General features: G+C 45.6%; 2 protein-coding genes across 2 annotated transcripts in view; both read left to right on the top strand.

Moving 5' to 3' along the window:
* LOC120992102 (oocyte zinc finger protein XlCOF6-like) overlaps positions 1–22007 on the top strand; it is a 770548-nt gene that overhangs the window by 548898 nt on the left and 199643 nt on the right. The gene's annotated exons all lie outside the window — the stretch shown is intronic.
* Positions 647–22007, top strand: part of LOC120992119 (zinc finger protein OZF-like) — a 153994-nt gene continuing 132633 nt past the window's right edge. The window contains exons 1-3 of the mRNA XM_040420894.1: positions 647–707; positions 791–855; positions 6748–6994. Coding sequence (XP_040276828.1) covers positions 674–707; positions 791–855; positions 6748–6994 — 346 coding nt within the window. The 5' untranslated portion in view covers positions 647–673. The remainder of the gene's footprint in view (positions 708–790; positions 856–6747; positions 6995–22007) is intronic.

Here is a 22007-nt window from a genome sequence, read left to right as displayed (position 1 = left end):
GTCTGTTTTTTTTATATTGTTTCTTTTTCTTTCCATTTAGGTTTCTACAATATAGAAACATTTCAGTTAATATCTTCCATTGAACAGAATTTTTTCTGATTGACCCATCATGGATAGGGACAGAGACAAGATGGCAGAGAGGATATTAAATCTTACTCTAGAGATACTCTTCCAACTTACTGGAGAGGTGAGAGATTCTGATGATGTCACATTACATCATTCTTATCTATGGTAATAACAGATGGACATGGCTGTAGAGGAGATGGACTCTGGAAATGTCAGTAGTGATATTTATTACTGTGTCTCCCCATATCCAGGATTACACAGTGGTGAAGAAGACCTCTAGTGAGCGCTGTCAGGCCCCTGTATTTTTTGAAGGATCGGGAAGAACCCTGAGCCTTATCACAGCTCCTCCACCTTACCCCCTGATACATGAGGAAATCAATGACCAGAAGATCCTAGAACTCATCCACAAGATGATTGAGCTGCTGACTGGAGAGGTGACACTGCTGGGAAAGCTGGGACATTATGCAGTAACAGCACTGGAGGGGTCTGGGTTATGACTGTATCATTGTGTTGTCAGGTTCCTATAAGGTGTCAGGATGTCACCGTTTATTTATCCATGGAGGAGTGGGAGTATGTAGAAGGACACAAGGATCTGTACAAGGATGTCATGAAGGAGGACCACCAGACCCTCACATCACCAGGTAATAGACAGGACTAAATAAAAATGTATTTTAATTATCTGTATGTAAAGAATGAATTCGGTCACTGTATGTGTCTCCTACAGGAAGATCCAGTAAGAGAGGAACACCAGACAGATGTCCCAGTCCTCTTCCTCCACAGGATCATCAGGTAGATGAAGATATTCTTCTATGGTCTGAAGAAGGCTGTGAAGTACATGTGTTGAGTCTTGTTTTATCCCATATTATTGTATGTGTTGTGGGGATGTGCCCGTGGTAGGCTACGGTAGCGGCGGCAGTATTGAGGCAATCACAGACAGTTATTGTGATACACCGTGACTTTATTCACACCAAAGGCATAACAGGCAATGTGCAGACCACACAAGTGCATATCCACATAGTGCATAGAACAAAAGTCCTTCCATAGAAATTAAACAGCAGGTTTGAGTCACCTTGTTTTTGGACAGACCACAGCAGTCCTGCAGGCTTCTAGGCTACCTGCCTTTGTCTCCCTCAGGCCAGAGCCCCTTCGGGTAGTAGCACCACAGGTCCCAGGGCTATCTTTCAATGTGTGCTGCGCTCAGACTCTCCTTCACCAGCACTAACTCTGTCTGTGGAAATCTCCAGCACAGCAAGACACACCCTACCCCCATCTTCAGCAGGCTGGGTTCTTTAAAGGCCCAGCTCCACCAAAAACCTGGGCTGGCCGTGGGGAACAGGCACCCACCCAGCTCTTTACCTGTTCCCAGTAAGAACCGGCCCGGACACTCTGCGCCAGCAGCATTCACCGATGTAACCGCAATGATCCGGTTCTTACTCCACCGAGGCCAGGACCTCTGGTGGCACGTATCGTCCGTCCATTATTCTCCCGGGGACTCTCCTACATATCCCCCCCTTTGTTCACCCCTGAGGGCTTGAACATACTGTTCAAGCCGGAGGGGGTGAACACATGCACAGCAGTGTACCCGGGACAGGGCATCTGCGTTCCCCTGTAAGCGGCTGGCCCTGTGCTCAACAGTGAACTTAAAGTTCTGGAGGGACAAGAACCACCTGGTAACCGAGCGCTCCGCTCCTTATCCCGACTCATCCACTGGAGAGGGGAGTGGTCAGTCACCAGACGGAACCTTCTCCCTAAAAGGTAATATCTGAGAGACTCGAGTGCCCACTTGATGGCGAGGCACTCTCTCTCCACGATGCTATACCGGGTTTCTGCTGGGGTAAGCTTGCGGGTTAGAAAAACCACGGGGTGCTTTTCCCCGTTGTGCTCCTGGGAAAGCACAGCCCCTAGTCCTACTCCCGAGGCATCTGTTTGAACTACAAACTCCCGCTTTAAGTCGGGCGTCACCAGAACCGGGGACTCACATAGGGCCGACTCCAAATGGGAGAACGCCTCCTCCTCCTGCTCCCCCCAGCGAACCATCACCGACTTTCTACCCTTCAAGAGTCTGGTTAACGGGGCTGCCAAGGTGGCAAAATGGGGAATGAACCTCATGTAATACCCAATCAGGCCCAAAAATGACCGTACTTGCTTGGACGTACGAGGCCTGGGCCAATTCCGGATTGCTTCAACTTTATTCACTTGGGGCCTAATGACTCCGCGTCCAATCACATACCCCAAATAGTGAGCTTCCTCTAGTCCCACCGAGCATTTTTTTGGGTTGGCAGTCAACCCCGCCTTTCTGAGAGAATCTATCACTGCCTGAAGTTTTGACAAATGACCCTCCCAGTCCGGGCTGAACACGACTATATCATCCAGATACGCGGAGGTATACTGGTGATGGGGCTTGAGGACGACATCCATCAGACGCTGGAACGTAGCCGGAGCGCCATGCAACCCAAAAGGCAACACCCTATACTAAAAAAGCCCCTCCGGGGTGACAAAGGCCGTCTTCTCCTTTGCCGCCTCCATCAGAGGTACCTGCCAGTAGCCTTTCGTGAGAACTAGGATCGAAAAATACCTGACTTTTCCCAGCCGCTCTATCAACTCGTCCACCCGAGGCATGGGATAGGTGTCAAATTTTGATACCTCATTTAATTTCCTAAAATCATTACAGAACCGTAATGAACCATCCGGTTTGGGAATAAGGACAATCGGGCCAGCCCACTCGCTCTTTGACTCTTCTATGACCCCTAGACGTAGCATCGATCTTACCTCCTGCGAAATGGTCTGTCGCCGAGCCTCCGGTACTCGGTATGGTCTTAGGTGGACTTTCACCCAGGGCTCGGTGACAATGTCATGCTCGATCAAGGTGGTACGTCCAGCAAGGTCAGAGAATACGTCCCTATTCCGACTAACAAATTCTCTCACCTATTGTGCCTTTTTGGTCGACAGTCCGTCCCCTATTGTCACCCCAGCGGTGTTCTCCGGAACCCCTGGTGACCCCGGGTCACTCTCTGCCATCCAGACAAAGGGTGGGCTGTCTCCAAACAAATTCTCTCTGTCTCTCCAAGGTTTTAGTAGATTCACATGATATACCTGTTCGGGCTTCCGCCGCCCTGGCTGGTATATCCTGTAATCAACTGGTCCCACTTTCTCCTTAACTTCATAGGGTCCTTGCCACCGGGCCAAGAATTTACTCTAGACCGTTGGCACGAGTACAAGAACTCGGTCACCCGGGTGAAATGTCCTTACCTGGGCGGATCGGTTATATACCCGACTCTGGGCCAGTTGTGCCGCTTCCATGTGCTAACGGACGATCGGATAAAACGACTTCTATTCGGTCCTGCATTTTTCCTATGTTCTCTATCACACTTTTATGAGGCGTAGGCTGTTGCTCCCATGCCTCCTTAACTATATCCAGTAGCCCACGGGGATGTCGCCCATATAACAACTCGAAGGGCGAGAACCCCGTGGACGCCTGGGGCACTTCCTGTACCGCAAACAAAACATAGGGCAACAGTAAGTCCCAATCTCTCCCGTCCTTAGCCCCGACTCTTTTTAGCATGGACTTCAGGGTCTTATTAAAACGTTCTACTAACCCATCGGTTTGGGGATGGTAGACGGACGTGTGCAGGTGTTTAATATTTAATAGCTTACACAATTCCTTTGTTATTTTGGACATAAAGGGTGTCCCCTGGTCCGTCAGAATCTCCCTTGGTATCCCCACCCTGGCGAACATACTCATGAGCTCTTTAGCTATTACCTTTGCCGACGTATAGCGCAATGGGACCGCCTCCGGATACCGCGTGGCATAGCCTAACACTACCAGGATGTGTTGGTGACCTCGGGCTGATTTAATAATAGGGCCTATCAAATCCATGGCGATCCTTTCGAAGGGCACCTCTATAATGGGCATAGGTACCAGTGGACTGCGATACTGAGGTTGGGGGCTAGTCACCTGACACACTGGACAGGACTGACAGAACCTCCGGACTTCCTCATATATCCTAGGCCAATAGAACCATTGTAGAATTCGCTCCAGCGTTTTCTTAACCCCCAGATGCCCTCCCAACACATGCGCATGCGCTAAATCCAAGACCATTCGCCGGTAAGGCTGGGGCACCACCAGTTGTTCCACCACCTCCTGCCTCACCTTGTCTACCCTGTATAACAGGTCCTGGTTATAGGCCAGGTGAGGAAATACGGTATCAGCGCCGGGACGCTGGGCAGCGCCATTAATCACCGACACACCTTCTCTAGCCCACAATAACGTTGAATCCTGGAGCTGTGCGGTCCCGAAGGTTTCTCGGGGTACCTCCAGATCCAGGATGGACGAACTTTTTACTGTCTCACCCGACAATACTTCTAGGGGAAACCGGTCAGGGTTAGGCTACTTTCACACTAGCGTTCGGGTGTCCGCTCGTGCGCACCGTTTGAAGGGGCTCACGAGCGGCCCCGAACGCATCCGTCTGGCCCCAATGCATTCTCAGTGGAGGCGGATCCACTGAGAATGCATCCGCCTGCCAGCGCTCAGCCTCCGCTCCGCTCAGTGAGCGGACACCTGAACGCTGCTTGCAGCGTTCGGGTGTCCGCCTGGCCGTGCGGAGGCGAGCGGATCCGTCCAGACTTACAATGTAAGTCAATGGGGGCGGATCCGCTTGAAGATGACACCATATGGCTCAATCTTCAAGCGGATCCGTTCCCTATTGACTTACAATGTAAAGTCTGAACGGATCCGCTCAGACAACTTTCACACTTAGAAAATTTTCTAAGTTTTAATGCAGACGCATCCGTTCTGAACGGATGCGAACGTCGGCATTATCGGAGCGGATCCGTCTGATGAAACATCAGACGGATCCGCTCCGAACGCAAGTGTGAAAGTAGCCTTACACTCTACCTCCCCTACGGTGACCCCTACAGCTGGGGCCCCTGCCTCTGGGTCCTCGGGCTCGGGACCCAGACATTTTTCTTCCCCACAGGTAGGCAACCCGTTCCTCCACAAAGTCCAGAACAGGGAAAAGTCCCTCCCCAATATTGCGGCATAAGCGAGCCGTCTCCCCACTCCGACGACATGTGGTACCTCCTTCCCACACACCGCCAGGGTAACCTTAGTGGTGGGATACTCCTGGTGATCCCCATGTATACAGACAATGGTAAGGGTTCGCCTTTCTGGGAGTTTTCCCGTTACCAGAGACTCATGGACCAGAGTTACCAGGCTCCCAGAGTCCAGCAGGGCCTGCACGGAGTGTCCATTAACAACGACATCACACACCGGAGGGGTGTCCGCAGCCAGCAGGGGGTCAGCTATATACACCGGTTGGGCATAAAAAGAGGACTGGCGAGCGAACCCGCAGTCCATGGGTTTGGATGCCCTAGGGCAGTTGGCTGCTACATGTCCCCAGTCCTGACAATGCCAACATCTGATCCCCGCAGCCTCCCTCCTCCCCAGGGTATTCCTCCCACGGACTGGAGATCCACTCCCCCCCATATGAGGTGGGATCCCTTTTATCAGGATCCCAGGTCGGCAACGGGGGCTGACGTGACTTCGGTAGTACCGCTGAGTCCCGCACCAAATCCTGAGTGGCCATATACCTCTCCACCAGGCTAACCAGTTGTTCAAGGTTGCCTGGATCGCCTTGTCCCACCCATCGCTGTATGGCTCTCGGGAGGGTACGCACGAACCTGTCGACCACGACCCTTTCAACCATCTGAGAAGGGCTTAACATTTCAGGCTGAAGCCATTTTTTTACTAGGTGAAGTAAGTCATAGGCTTGTGACCGGGCGGGTCGGGACTCGGCAAACACCCACTGATACACCCTGTGCGCTCGCACATAGGTGTTTACCCCCAACCTGGACAACATCTCACCTTTTAGCCTCTCATAGTCCTTGGCCTCATCGCGGCTGAGGTCAAAATAGGCTTTTTGTGCGTCCCCCACCAGAAAAGGCGCAGCCACCTCAGCCCACTGCTCCAATGGAAGCCTCTCTTGCTCCGCGGTTCTTTCGAACACCGTCAGGAATGGCTCTATATCATCTTCCATCTTCCGGACCCATTTTCCTCAGGGCGGATCGGACTTTGTCCCTGGCGGCAGACACAGTCGGGGTTTTCGCGGTTGAAACTCCTTGCAGGGACGTTCGCACCGACTCTTGCATGGCTACCAGCTGCTGCATTAGGAGATTGTTCGCCGCTGTAACCGCAATGATCCGGTTCTTACTCCACCGAGGCCAGGACCTCTGGTGGCACGTATCGTCTGTCCATTATTATCCCAGGGACTCTCCTACAGTGTGTAATGAAATATGATGAGATGATGGGATTAAAGATGCCTGGAACCGCTTTAAATGTTCTGGTTACAGATACTGGCAGCAGGAATAAGAGACCAACTGGATTTATTTCTATCTTTTCCTTCTTTGTTTCTGAGACAAACAACAATGAAGGCCAACTTTCTCCACTGAATCAATTTAATCCACGTCTAGCCATGCCAAATGCATATGTGAATAAGGTTCTTGTCATTGAACCATCATCTAATATCTATGTTCTGCTATAGGAGATCTGCAGCCATAAGATAAATAGTGCTGTCATGTTATTTTTGTTTGTCATGAAAATTAATCATCCTCTCAACTCTTATTGAACATTTATTAAACTTATTTGTATGATTGATTGTGATAATAATATTGTTTGTTTTGCAGCTTTTGAATGTGGATAAAGATCTGCGTAATATTAATTCTACATATACATATGTGAGGGGTGATGCCCAGTGTAAGGAAGAAATTTCTACAGAGACATATGTCAGGGGTGATGCCCAGTGTATGGAAGAAATTCTTACAGAGACATATGTCAGGGGTGATGCCCAGTGTAAGGAAGACATTTCTACAGAGACATATATGTGGGGTGATGACCAGTGTAAGCAAGACATTCCTACAGATAACCACCCAGGTGAGTAGAAACAAATAAACAGAGCAGCCAAAATATATATTAAATATGTATAATAATATGAGATTTTTTACAGGTGAAAACATATGCTGTTAAAGTAAAATATGCCTATGTGAAGAAGGCCGATTTATTTATCTGCTGTCAGTACTGATGAGGGAAAAGCATTTGCCTAACCTACCCCGACCCTTTTAAAAATGTGCTTAACAGTTATTTCTATGGTATCTTACTGTGCCTTTAAATTGGCGGCTATTATCTGCCTCAGTGCTATATAATAAGTTTGTTTTATTGTAATGTGCATCCATTCAGTAGAGCATGAGATATTTATGACTTAAAAGGAAAGTGTTATCAGAAAATGACCTATTTAGAGATAAGCAAATCGATTCTGTACTAATTGGATTTGTTATGGATGTCACAAAAATTTATCTGCCAAATGAGTCTGAAGATTTGACTTGTTTTGGACGAATCATGAAAAAACGTACTGTGAGTGTTAGCGGGAAAAACCATGGGGGAGGAAGAAGATCGAGGATGATATGACACTGGGAGGAAGTGGGGGTGGGTTGTCCTATTTGGCTCAGAGGCTGGCAGATAGCCTGGATCAGCCAATTAGGGAGCAGGGGGTCAGGCAGCTACTTATGCTGAGATAGAGGAATCAACATTTTCTCTTCACCTTGTGACCTGAAAGGGTGTTATGTGGCAGTGTCTGACAAAAAGCTATTACAGACACAAGCCACTAATGTAGTGAGATAGGGACATTATAGGCAAATAATAAGGGGATATAATTGGTGCTGGTTACCCAGTTGTGTGTTTAATACAGCTTTTGGCTGGCATTTAGTTCCACATTACAAAACCAACCGTGAGAGAAATAAACTTTTTTTTCTGTAAATGAACAGACAGCTTGTTTAAAAAAATCCTCAAATTTCTACCGTCTGTAGACTTATTGCCAGCACCCTGATAGCATTCTGCCTGCAAACACTAAGCAAGTGCCCTTTTTTTCTTCTAAAAACCATTTCACAGCATTAAACCTGTGTTATTAAACCTATTATAGCAAAAGCATTACATGGCATTAACTCAATTTTTATACCCATGTTATTAAACTATGATTTATAGTGGGGAGTGAGGGTCATGTGACGTGGCCAGCGTCACATGACCGACAGACCAACCAGTCGAGCACCGAGTGATCAGCTCGGCGCTCAAGGCAGACTTAAGAGCAGGGGGCCTCCCAGCTAGCAAAGCCGCCCTGGGAACGAGGTCAAACACAGATCCTCGCTCCAGAAGCTAAGCAGCAGGTCTGCGGCTAATGGGAGACCGAGTGCACCTTCGGAACCCCGTTACAGTACCCCCCCTTTTACGAGGGGCCACCGGACCCAAGACTTCAGGCGATGGCCTTTCAGGGTGTTCTAAATGAAATTTTCGAACAAGTCTAGGAGCATGAACCTCCCTGGCAGGTACCCAAGATCTCTCTTCAGGTCCATACCCCTTCCAGTGAATCAGGTACTGCAAGGAATTACGCACCTTCCTGACATCCACTATTTTAGACACCATATAGTCGACAGCATCATTAACAAGAACCGGCAGAGGCGAGGCTTTCGATGGTACTACCGGTTCAAAATATTTTTTAAGCAGAGATTTATGGAACACATTATGAATGTGGAATGACTCGGGCAGCTCCAACCTAAATGATACCGGGTTAATCACCTCCGTGATCTTATATGGTCCAATAAAACGAGGAGCAAACTTTTTAGAATCTACCTTAAGAGAGAGATTCTTGGAGGACAACCATACCTTATCCCCAATCTGAAAATTCACCCCCCTTGAACGTCTCCTATCGGCCTTGAGTTTCTGAGAACTTTGAGCCTTTTCTAAGTTCGATTGAACCCGGGCCCAAACTGTGCACAGTTCAGAGGAGAGCCTATCCGCCTCAGGGTTAGAGGAGGAGACGAATGACCCAGAATGAAAACGGGGATGGAAACCATGGTTACAAAAGAAAGGTGAAACCCCAGCAGAAGAATTGACACGGTTATTCAAAGCAAATTCAGCCAATGGAAGAAATTTCACCCATAATTGCTGGTCATCAGCAACATACAACCTGAAGAATTGTTCCACAGACTGATTAAGGCGTTCAGTCTGCCCATTACTCTCAGGGTGGTAGGCAGAGGAAAAAGACAATTAAATTTTACATTTTTGACAGAAGGCCCTCCAGAATTTGGACACAAACTGCACACCCCTGTCAGAAACAATATTTTCCGGGATACCATGCAATCGAACAATTTCTTTCACAAAAATAGACGCCAAGATTTTGGCATTCGGGAGTTTAGACAGGGGAATGAAATGGACCATCTTGCTAAACCTATCGACCACTACCCAAACTACAGTCTTACCCTCCGCCGGCGGTAGGTCAGTTATAAAGTCCATCGAGATATGGGACCAGGGTCTACTGGGAATGGGTGGGGGTCATAGGTTACCAGCAGGGCGAGTCCTAGGTGTCTTGGACCTGGCACAAACCTCACAGGCTGACACGTAGGACTTGACATCCTTAGTTAGAGTGGGCCACCAATAAGATCTAGAAACCAGATGCTTAGTGCCCTCAACACCCGGATGTCCACAAAAGGCAGAATCGTGACACTCACCCAACAGCTGGAGACGAAATTGTACGGGAACAAACATCTTATCTGTTGGGGTGGATACCGGTGCCAGATGTTGTTCAGACCTAATGCGAGCCGAGATATCCCTGGTTAGAGCTGCTATGAAGATTTTTGCTTTAGGATGGATTCAGGTGGTACCTCAGTAGGTTGAAAAGCATGGAAGCTCTGAGATAATGCGTCCGCCTTCACATTTTTACTTCCTGGCCTGAACGTAATGGAAAAATCAAAACGAGTAAAAAACAGAGCCCATCTGGCTTGACGGGGTTCAACCTCTTAGCAGACTCGAGAAACATAAGGTTTTTATGGTCAGTGACAACAGTTACACAATGCCTTGCCCCCTCCAGAAAATGCCTCCACTCCTCAAATGCCCATTCAATAGCCAGCAGCTCCCTATTCCCTATGTCGTAGTTTCTCACCGTGGGAGAGAATTTCCTGGAGAAGAAGGCACATGGTCTCAGGTTAGTGAGGCTAGCAGGACCTTGTGAAAGGACTGCTCCTGCGCTGTCCTCGGACGCATCCACCTCCACAATAAAAGGTTTCTCCTGATCAGGCTGGATCAGAATGGGAGCGCTACTGAATGCCTTTTTTAATTTTTCAAATGAAGAAATGGCCTCAGTAGACCAATTCTCCAAATCTGCCCCTTTCTTAGTAAGGTCAGTCAACGGTTTAGCAATTACGGAAAAATTCATAATAAATTTGCGATAGTAATTGGCGAAACCTAAGAACCCTAGTAGGGCCTTTAAGGATGAAGGTCTTACCCATTCCTTAATTGCTAGTACCTTACCATGATCCATCTTGAAGGCGTGAGGAGTCAGAACATGCCCTAGAAACAGAATCTCCTGTACACCAAAGACACATTTCTCTTGCTTAGCGGATAGCTGATTCTCCCTCAACACCTCTAATACTTGTTTAACATAAGACACATGGGATTCGAAGTCAGGAGAGAATATCAAAATGTCGTCAAGATAGACAATAACAAATTTACCTAAGAACTCCCTAAGAATGTCATTCATGAAGTTTTGGAACACAGCTGGGGCATTGCTGAGTCCAAAAGGCATCACCTGATATTCAAAGTGTCCTACCGGAGTATTGAACGCCGTCTTCCATTCGTCTCCCTCCTTGATTCGGATTAGATTGTATGCCCCTTTCAGGTCAATTTTGGAAAACCAGGTTGCCCCCAGAACCTGGTTAAATAAATCCGGAATCAATGGGAGGGAGTATCTATTCTGGACAGTGATTTTATTTAATCTCCAGTAATTGATACATGGCCTAAGACCACCATCTTTTGTCTTAACGAAGAAAAACCCCGCCCCCATAGGAGAGACAGAAGGTCTAATATGCCCTTTACCAAGGCTCTCCTTAATATAATCTTCCATGGCCTTGCATTCAGGCTTAGAAAGATTATAAATTCGCCCCTTAGGAAACTTGGCCCCCTCTACTAGCTCTATAGTACAATCATAAGGTTTATGGGGGGGTAGAACCTCCGGGGTTGGTGATGAGAATACATCCGAATATTCCCTAACAACAGTGGGTAAAGTATCAGACTTTACTGAGACCCCAGCCTGTACCATCTCACTAACTCCCCATTGGACCAATCTATAGTGGGGTTATGTAGTCGGAGCCAAGGCAACCCTAGTACCACCTCAGCCGGTAGGTTCTCCAGGACTAAAAGGGAACATCTCTCTGAGTGGCACACACCCACAGTTAGAGAAATCTCCGAGGTACATGAGCTCACCGTACCACCAATAAGAGGAGTAGCATCAATAGCCATGACATGGATAGGAGTTGGTAAAGCAAACATTGGAATACCCAATCTTACAGCATACTCAGAGTCAATAAAGCTGGCCGCTGAGCTAGAATCAATAAAGGCCTTACCCGGCCATTTATCTACTCCCAGAGAAATCGTAATGGGTACCAAAAGCTTACATTTAGAAAAATCAGGGTGTACCTGGTCTTTAGGTTGCCTTGCCTTAGGAGACTTGACAGAGAGGACCTTCTTAGGACACTGGTTGATCCAATGGTCAGGATCTCCACAGTAAAAGCATTCTCCACATCTGCGGCGAAGATTCCCTCGGGTCATGCCAACCTGCATGGGTTCCTCAGTGGAGACCTTAGCATTGTCTCTGGGATAGGCCTCTGGCTGGACCACCATCTGGGAAGAGAACTGTTGTTCCTGTCGTCTCTCTCTAACCCGTCAGTCAAGTCGGACAACAAGGGTCATCATCTCCTCTAAGGTCTCTGGAAGTTGATAACTGACCAGAAGATCCTTTAAATGATCAGACAGACCTGACCTGAACTGACTCTTCAGGGCTGGTTCGTTTCATTCTGAGGGGACACACCACCTTCTGAATTGGGTGCAATAATCCTCCGCAGGTAGATTGCCCTGAACCAGTGCCTTTAGAGCCGTCTCGGCTACTAGAGCCCTGTCTGGTTCATCATAGAGGGTACCCAGGGCCTGAAAGAACCCCTCCACAGAAGATAAACAACTGGCGCCAGCAGGTAAAGAGAACGCCCAGTCTTGGGGATCACCCTGTAGTCGGGAAATGATAATGCCCACGCGTTGACTCTCGGGGCCAGAGGACACAGGGCGCAAACGGAAGTAAAGTTTTCAATTCTCCTTAAAAGAGAGAAACTTCTTCCGGTCTCCAGAAAAAGGTTCTGGGAGCTTAATCTGGGGCTCAAAATGCGGACTGGAGGCCTGAGGAGTGAGAGAACCTTGCCCTAACTCAAAAGAACTGAGTTTTTCCCCTAACTCCTGCACCATCTGCGTCAGATTAGAGACATGGTCAGTCAGGGTCACCAGAGGATTCATTATACAGTGGTTATTGGGCCTGTTAATCTGTAACGGTCGCGTACACACACACACACAGGGGGGAGGGATGTGACCACTGCGCTCCACCCTTACCCCTGGCCCTGCCTACTTGCCTCGCGAGTCCTAATGACAGGGGACAACTGGACGGCAATCCCTAGCTTGGAATAAGTGCAGAGATGACAGACAGACAAACAACAGAACGTGAACGGACCGAGTCAATACCAGGAAAGCTACAAAGTACAAATGGAGCAAGCAGAGAATTGTCAGGAGAAGCCGGGGTCAAAAATACCAGGAGAGTCGTGAAGTACCAAAGGAGTCAGCAGAGGATCGTCAGGAGGAGGCCGGGGTCAGAATACCAGGGGAGCAGCAAAGTACACAAGGAGCAGGCAGAGGATCGTCAGGAATTAAGCAGGAGGTAAGTACACCAGGAAAGACAAAATCACAGGTGGAACCTAAATTAACAGGCAACCTGTGGCCAGCAGGCTGCCTGTATTTATAGTGGGGAGTGAGGGTCATGTGACATGGCCAGCGTCACATGACCGACAGACCAACCAGTCGAGCCCCGAGTGATCAGCTCGGCGCTCAAGGCAGACTTAGGAGCAGGGGGCCTCCCAGCTAGAAAAGCCGCCCTGGGAACGAGGTCAAACACAGATCCTCGCTCCAGAAGCTAAGCAGCAGGTCTGCGGCTAATGGGAGACCGAGTGCACCTTCGGAACCCCGTTACATCTCTGCTCTGTGGGAATGGAAATGATGAGGAGACATGAAGTACAGAGAGGAGGGGTAATGAGCAGCAGCACTTGTATGCAGTCTTCATTACCACAGCTCCATATCACCACAGTCTGTCCTGTCCATCCTCTCTGTACTCCTCTGAACTAAATTCCTAAAGATTCAGCTAAAGTTCCTATCAGCCATATTCAGGATCATAATCCCTGACAAGAAGAGCAGAGAGGTGGATGAGGGAGCTGTTTCCCTTAGTGTTGTGAAGTAACTTGTCCTCCTGTGTGATTAGGACAGGTTCTATGTGTACTGGTAGGACAGAGACCATTCCTGATGATTGCTCCCCTGACAAAAAGAGCCATAGTAAATAATGAAAGGTATTTGGAAATATATTTATTATAAAGTAATATTTAATTATTTTTATTTTCTTAATTTCCAGAGAACCCCTTTAAAGAGAGAACACTTGCAATTTTGCTAGCACATTCTAATAATCTGTGCACCATACCTATGACTTTTCATTTATAGGCCTCATAATAAATGTTTAGAAAATAGAATTGTGGAAAAAGAAAGATCCAGGCCTTGTCATCAGAGAGTCAGAATGTGGATAGTAGCAGGCTACCGTTCTCCCTTGCTTCTGATAGGTGCCATATAATTATTGAGGACAAAGAGGATGAGATTGTGGGCTGTATGTCTCAGTCACAGCCACATGATGTGGATGTCACATCTCAGTTTGACACCGTTCTTTGGTGCCAGGCGTCACCACATTTTTCCTTCTCCTCCTCCTTGCAACCCCTTAGAAGCCATTCAGTTGCATGCTCTCTGTCTGCCTTGGCCACTCCTATTGGAGTGCCTTCATTTTTTCTAAGAAGATGCAACAAAACTCCATGTGCTATGGAAGATACTCAAGATAGTGTCTGAGAACAGACAGCATTTGGACTGCCATGAGGAGATGGTTCAAGCGGAGGTAGGGGATCCCACGCATAGCTGTGGTGATAGTAGTGGCACTTGTAGCAACAGTGGTGGTGGTAGGGGCAATGGTAGCGACAGTGGCTCTTGGGGAAAATACAGAGCAGGGGATGGGGAAGGGAGGAAAGAAGGCCACAATCACAGTCTAATAAAAGAGACGTGAAGGGTGAGAATGATGATGATTGTGTGTTGGACAGGACCTGGGGGTTGGATCAGGGTCCTGAGGAGGAGGGTGGTGGCAGAAATTAAGAGCAGAGGCAATGAATAGCCAGAACCTTCCAAAAGATGCAGGCTGAAGATCTGCTTCTATTATGGTCAACTCAGAAATTGGTGATGCCACTGATACTGTGGGTGCCAGATAAAAACTTGCCGGACCAAAGCAAAGATTGGCTGCTGCTAGCTCTGTGTGAGTCTCATCTGACAGTTTTTCTTCATCGTTCCGGTTGAAAAAAGCTTTACTGCATGCTAGATCTGTAGAAAATAGGCACTATGGCTCTGACGGCACATGAAGTAGCCGCCAGCTAGTGCAACAAGAGTGTCCTCCCTCTCCCGATAATGGAATGTGTGGCTACAAGAAAACTCTACACTCCCAGCAATCCATGGCCAAGTTACTGGTGTTGTTGTCGCTGCCATTCAACTTAATAGTTTTTTTCTGTCTTTAGGGAGCTTGTGGCATGTGCTCAGCCTCTCTGGAAGATACCTAGCCAAAATTATTTCTCCAAAAAGGCAATCCTTGCCTTGTACTGTCACATAGCAGAGAACTTGGGTTCCTTCTTGTAATTCTTGCTGTGTGACAAGGTGCACACCACAGATTCATGTAAAATTGATTTGGAAAACAATCAAATTATGTTTTTTTAAATTCAACAAATTGGACACAAAACTATTTTCAAGAAGTTCACTCATCTCTAGAAAACCGTTTCTTTAAAATTTTTGGTCCATTCATGATGTTCTGTTCTGTACATGTAAGTTTTCAGTATTTTTTTATTACTACAGAATTATAATGACAAGTAAAACCTCTGTTTAGTCAACTCTGGATCTCCCACTCACAACAGGTGATATCACAGTTTATCAGCTACCTCCTGACCTTTACAAACCATGCCTAGAAAACTCTCCCAAGTCAAAGAGTCCTGTCCATTGTGTCTGTGGCCCATGTAGCTGCTCTCAAAAGAAAATATTAACATATTTTACTCATAGTGGCCAGTGTGAAAACTGTATGATTATATGTATAAATATATGTATATATTTAATATAAATAGCAACATGGAAAAATTATTTAAAAAAAATCTAAATTAAAAAAAAAAGTTAAACATAAAAATGAAATTTCCTGATGACCCATTAATTCTAAGCTGATTATATAATTACAAAAATTATTTTGATCACAGCTACTAGTATTCATCCCAAATTTCCCATACATATGCCTACTTGGCTTAGCCAAAGTGTATGTTTTCTGAATGGGGAGACATCTCTAGAGGCAGCTTATCTCCTCTAGAACAAATATTTGAACATGTTAAAATCTAACTGCTAGTTCCTTCTACACATTAAAGGGTAGGCAGGTTCAGCCAGAATTTTGCTACATACAGAACCTTGCAATTTGTATGAAATACTTAATATAAACATCCAAGGTCCTCTCTCCTTGTACTAGTTTGTAACTTATCTTCTTCGTGCTTATTGTATTTGTATTGTTTTATGTATGTGTACTTCTCTTTTTATATGTAAAGCACCATGGAATAATTGGCACAATAATAATAATAATCTATTGCATTTTTAAGGTTATAGTATTTAAAAATAATACCGTTTTATTTTTGGCAGATGACTGTATCGGGAGCTCAGAGGGACATCTGATCTCTTCAGCTTTTAAAGCAAATGGACATGGTCTTGCACAAGACACATATGAAGAGCATGCCACTATCTTGGATATATCAAAAGCTCTTCACAGCCAAAATTGCTTGTTTGATCCATGTAAACATCTTCCATCTTCTGGTTCATCACAAACTGTAAAGCAGAATCAAAGTCACAGAAGGGGTATTAAAGATCAAAGAATGCACACAAGGAAGAAGACAATTTCATGCTTAGAATGTGGGAAATGTTTTACTTGGAAATCACAACTTGTTGAACATCAAAGAACTCACACAGGAGAGAAGCCATTTTCATGTTCAGAATGTGGGAAATGTTTCACACACACAACAACACTTGTTGGACATCAAAGAATTCACACGGGAGAGAAGCCATTTTCATGCCAAGAATGTGGGAAACGCTTCATAAGAAAATCACATCTTGTTGAACATCGGAGAATTCACACAGGTGAGACACCGTTTTCATGTGAAGAATGTGGGAAATGTTTTACACACAAAAGAACACTTGTTGTACATCGAAGAATTCACACAGGGGTGAAGCCATTTTCATGTTCAGAATGTGGAAAATGCTTTGCACAGAAAGCAACACTTGTTGTACATCAAAGAACTCACACGGGAGATAAGCCATTTTCATGTCCAGAATGTGAGAAATGCTTCATAAGAAAATCACATCTTGTTGAACATCAGAGAATTCACACAGGGGTGAAGCCATTTTCATGTTCAGAATGTGGAAAATGTTTTGCACAGAAAGCCACACTAGTTGTACATCGAAGAACTCACACAGGAGATAAGCCATTTTCATGTCCAGAATGTGGGAAATGTTTTACTTGGAAACAACAACTTGATAGACATCAACAAACTCACAATAGAGAAAAGCCAATTTCATGTTAAGAATGTGGGAAATGTTTCTTAAGAAAAGCAAATCTTGTTGAACATCTGAAAATTCATAAAGTGAAGACACCATTTTATGTCCAGAATGTGGGAAATATTTAAGTCTTGAATCACAAATTGTCGAACATCAATGAACTCACACAGGAGAGAAGCCATTTTGATACCGAAAATGTGGGAAATTTTATGGTGATAGATCAAACCTTGTTTGACACCAAAGAACTCACAAAAGGGAAAAAGCTATTTTTCATGCCAAGAATGTGGGGAATGTTTTACCCATAAATCAGTCCGTTTTTGGCAGAATTCATTCAGAATTTACACAGAAGCAAAGCCATTTTCATGCACTGTATGTGGAAAATGTTTTACCCAAAGGTCTAATCCAATTTCACATCATGGAACTCGCATTGGAAAAACAGTTCATGTCCAGAATGTAGGAAATGTTTAACCAACAAATCATCAATAAATTCACACAAGATAGTCATGTTTTTCCCTTCTCCCACCTTGACATAACTGTATAAAGGGTGAGGGCTAACTTCCTATACCCTACTTAGTGATGGTGGGCACAGCAGTTGTGCTTGTGCCATAAGCACAATATATAGCCAGTATTGTAGCAAGCTCCATTCCTGGCTATTTAACTCATTTAGATGCCACAGTCATTATTAACAACTGCATGAGAGGCGGCTCGCTCTCACACTCAATCCTCTATTCCTTTGGGCAACACAATCATGGTGTGATTATGGTTGCTATGGTAGTGAGAGGACTAATGATGGCCTCCAGGTTTGTGAAGTACAAAAAAACAATTGGAGCTACCTGAGGGTTAAATAGGCTACCTGTCAGAATACTTACAGGGAGACATAATGGACTGCACTACATAAGGTGTTATTCTTCCAAAGCCAACTTGATTGCAATCAACTCCCTGTTCCAATGGGGCCTTAGAGAAAAAACCACAAGAGTGCATCTTTCCACAGGAACTCTTTGGAGTAAGAATGGCTCCATTTCCCACAGAGGATGGGTCAACCTCCTGAATAAGTGGCTTGTTCATATCTGGATAATGATGAAGAATAGACTCAGAGAAGACTTGCTTGAGGGACTACAAAGCTGATTCGGCCTCGTTCTTACTTTACCCTCTATGTTATCTTTTGTGTGTGTGTGTGTGTATATATATATATATATATATATATATATATATATATATATATATATATACATATACAGAGGAAAAATGGCGGCACTGGCTATAAATAAATAAAAAATCGGGTGCACGTTCCTAGGGAATAGACTTCTCACCCCACAATAGAATCCAGAAAATGGACGGCACTCCAATGAGATGAAAAAAATCGATGATACCTTTATTCAACCATCCGGTGCAACGTTTCGGCTCACAATGAGCCTTTTTCAAGCTTAAAAAGGCTCATTGTGAGCCGAAACGTTGCACCGGATGGTTGAATAAAGGTATCATCGATTTTTTTAATCTCATTGGAGTGCCGTCCATTTTCTGGATTATATATATATATATATATATATATATATATACAGTACAGACCAAAAGTTTGGACACACCTTCTCATTCAAAGAGTTTTCTTTATTTTCATGACTATGAAGGCATCAAAACTATGAATTAACACATGTGGAATTATATACATAACAAACAAGTGTGAAACAACTGAAAATATGTCATATTCTAGGTTCTTCAAAGTAGCCACCTTTTGCTTTGATTACTGCTTTGCACACTCTTGGCATTCTCTTGATGAGCTTCAAGAGGTAGTCCCCTGAAATGGTCTTCCAACAGTCTTGAAGGAGTTCCCAGCCTAGCACTTGTTGGCCCTTTTGCCTTCACTCTGCGGTCCAGCTCACCCCAAACCATCTCGATTGGGTTCAGGTACGGTGACTGTGGAGGCCAGGTCATCTGGCGCAGCACCCCATCACTCTCCTTCATGGTCAAATAGCCCTTACTTTCAAAGTTTTCCCAATTTTTCGGCTGACTGACCGACCTTCATTTCTTAAAGTAATGATGGCCACTCATTTTTCTTTACTTAGCTGCATTTTTCTTGCCATAATACAAATTCTTACAGTCTATTCAGTAGGACTATCAGCTGTGTATCCCGCTGACTTCTCCTCAACGCAACTGATGGTCCCAACCCCATTTATATGGCAAGAAATCCCACTTATTAAACCCGACAGGGCACACCTGTGAAGTGAAAACCATTTCAGGGGACTACCTCTTGAAGCTCATCAAGAGAATGCCAAGAGTGTGCAAAGCAGTAATCAAAGCAAAAGGTGGCTACTTTGAAGAACCTAGAATATGACATATTTTCAGTTGTTTCACACTTGTTTGTTATGTATATAATTCCACATGTGTTAATTCATAGTTTTGATGCCTTCAGTGTGAATCTACAATTTTCATAGTCATGAAAATAAAGAAAACTCTTTGAATGAGAAGGTGTGTCCAAACTTTTGGTCTGTACTGTATACATTTCAGTTCTATGTGAAAGGCACTCTACTATACGTTACGTATCACAAACAACTCACTTAGGACAATATCTTCTGCAGAGAGAGGTTTATGGCACACTTGCTACCTGCAACATTCAGTGTTATGTTTCTCAGCGCGAAAGCACTGTACAATGTGGACTAACCTTGCAATGGTGTGAATGAGCTTTGACCATCTGGAGAAGCGTTCAAAGCGATAACAGCCCAAGCCAGACCTCCTTTCAGACTTTGTGACCAGGGTACTAACTTCAGGGCGAATCTCTGGATCTTCATGAGGGTCTTGGAGACTGAAGACATCTTGAGTAGGAGTTTCTTTACTCTGGTTCAGCAAAAACTCCGGACCTATTAACCAAGAAGAATTTGCAGAGACTCTACCAGATGCTGGTCTGGTGGCGCAATCTGCGGGATTGAGATGAGATGGAACATAGTGCCACTGTTCAGGTTTAGAGGACCTTCTAATCCTTTCAATGCGGTTACTGACATAGACATTTATACATTTTGACTGGTTGTATATATAACCTAGAACAACCTTACTGTCTGTGTAAAACTGAATGTCATCCACATGAATATCTAGCGCACGCTGTATAATTTCTGTAATCTCTACAGCCTGTACATTACCACAAAGTTTGAGCCTAGGAATGGTGTCCTTGGGTTTCGGAGCTAATTCAGCCTTTCCAAACAGAAATCCAACAGGAGCTTCATTGCAATAGTCTATTACCTTTAAATAAGCAACAGCTGCGATAGATTCAGTAGACGCATCTAAAAATATGTGGATTTCTTTCTTCCGAGTTGTTGTAAGGAATGTTGAAGTGTAGCATCGTGGCTAGAGTTGAGCGAACACCTGGATGTTCAGGTTCGAGAAGTTCGGCCGAACTTCCCGGAAATGTTCGGGTTCGGGATCCGAACCCGACCCGAACTTCGTCCCGAACCCGAACCCCATTGAAGTCATCGAACTTTTCGGCACTAAAAAGGCTGTGAAACAGAGGGCTAGAGGGCTGCAAAAGGCAGCAAAATGTAGTTAAATCCCCTGCAAACAAATGTGGATAGGGAAATTAATTAAAATAAAAATTAACCAATATCAATTGGAGAGAGGTCCCATAGCAGAGAATCAGGCTTCATGTCAGCAGAGAATCAGTCTTCATGTCATAGCAGAGAATCAGGCTTCACGTCACCCAAAACTGGAACAGTCCATTGTCATATATTTAGGCCCCGACACCCAGACAGAGGAGAGAGGTCCCATAGCAGAGAATCTGGCTTCATGTCAGCAGAGAATCAGTCTTCATGTCATAGCAGAGAATCAGGCTTCATGTCACCCAACACTGGAACAGGCCACTGTCAGATATTTTTAGGCCCCGGCACCCAGACAGAGGAGAGAGGTCCCATAACAGAGATTCAGGCTTTATGTCAGCAGAGAATCAGTCTTCATGTCATAGCAGAGAATCAGGCTTCATGTCACCCACCACTGGAACAGGCCACTGTCAGATATTTTTAGGCCCCGGCACCCAGACAGAGGAGAGAGGTCCCATAACAGAGATTCAGGCTTCATGTCAGCAGAGAATCCGTCTTCATGTCATAGCAGAGAATCAGGCTTCATGTCACCCACCACTGGAACAGGCCACTGTCAGATATTTTTAGGCCCCGGCACCCAGACAGAGGAGAGAGGTCCCATAACAGAGATTCAGGCTTCATGTCAGCAGAGAATCAGTCTTCATGTCATAGCAGAGAATCAGGCTTCATGTCACCCACCACTGGAACAGGCCACTGTCAGATATTTTTAGGCCCCGGCACCCAGACAGAGGAGAGAGGTCCCATAACAGAGATTCAGGCTTCATGTCAGCAGAGAATCAGTCTTCATGTCATAGCAGAGAATCAGGCTTCATGTCAGCAGAGAATCAGTCTTCATGTCATAGCAGAGAATCAGGCTTCACGTCACCCACCACTGGAACAGTCCGATGTCACATATTTAGGCCCAGGCACCCAGGCAGAGGAGAGAGGTCCCATAGCAGAGAATCAGTCTTCATGTCATAGCAGAGAATCAGGCTTCATGTCACCCACCACTGGAACAGGCCACTGTCAGATATTTTTAGGCCCCGGCACCCAGACAGAGGAGAGAGGTCCCATAACAGAGATTCAGGCTTCATGTCAGCAGAGAATCAGTCTTCATGTCATAGCAGAGAATCAGGCTTCATGTCACCCACCACTGGAACAGGCCACTGTCAGGTATTTTTAGGCCCCGGCACCCAGACAGAGGAGAGAGGTCCCATAACAGAGATTCAGGCTTCATGTCAGCAGAGAATCAGTCTTCATGTCATAGCAGAGAATCAGGCTTCACGTCACCCACCACTGGAACAGTCCATTGTCACATATTTAGGCCCAGGCACCCAGGCAGAGGAGAGAGGTCCCATAACAGAGATTCAGGCTTCATGTCAGCAGAGAAAATTGTGAATTGTATTTTAACCCAGAACAAAAACTGTGCTTTGACGGACACTAAATAACTTGACCAGCTAAAACAGTAATGACAGATTTGGATGAATATAAATGTGAGACCTATTTTTTAGGCGCTGGGTGACAGGTATACGTTTAATCACAGAATTAGACTTGGATCTGCACTGTAGCGTGTGTGTGAAGTTCTTGAGAATTACCCTATCAGC

The sequence above is a fragment of the Bufo bufo genome, chromosome 2, assembly GCF_905171765.1.
Source record: "Bufo bufo chromosome 2, aBufBuf1.1, whole genome shotgun sequence".
In the NCBI taxonomy this organism is placed as follows: domain Eukaryota; kingdom Metazoa; phylum Chordata; class Amphibia; order Anura; family Bufonidae; genus Bufo; species Bufo bufo.
The sequence above is the reverse complement of the archived record's forward strand: the minus strand, read 5'-3'. Positions and strand labels throughout refer to the sequence as shown.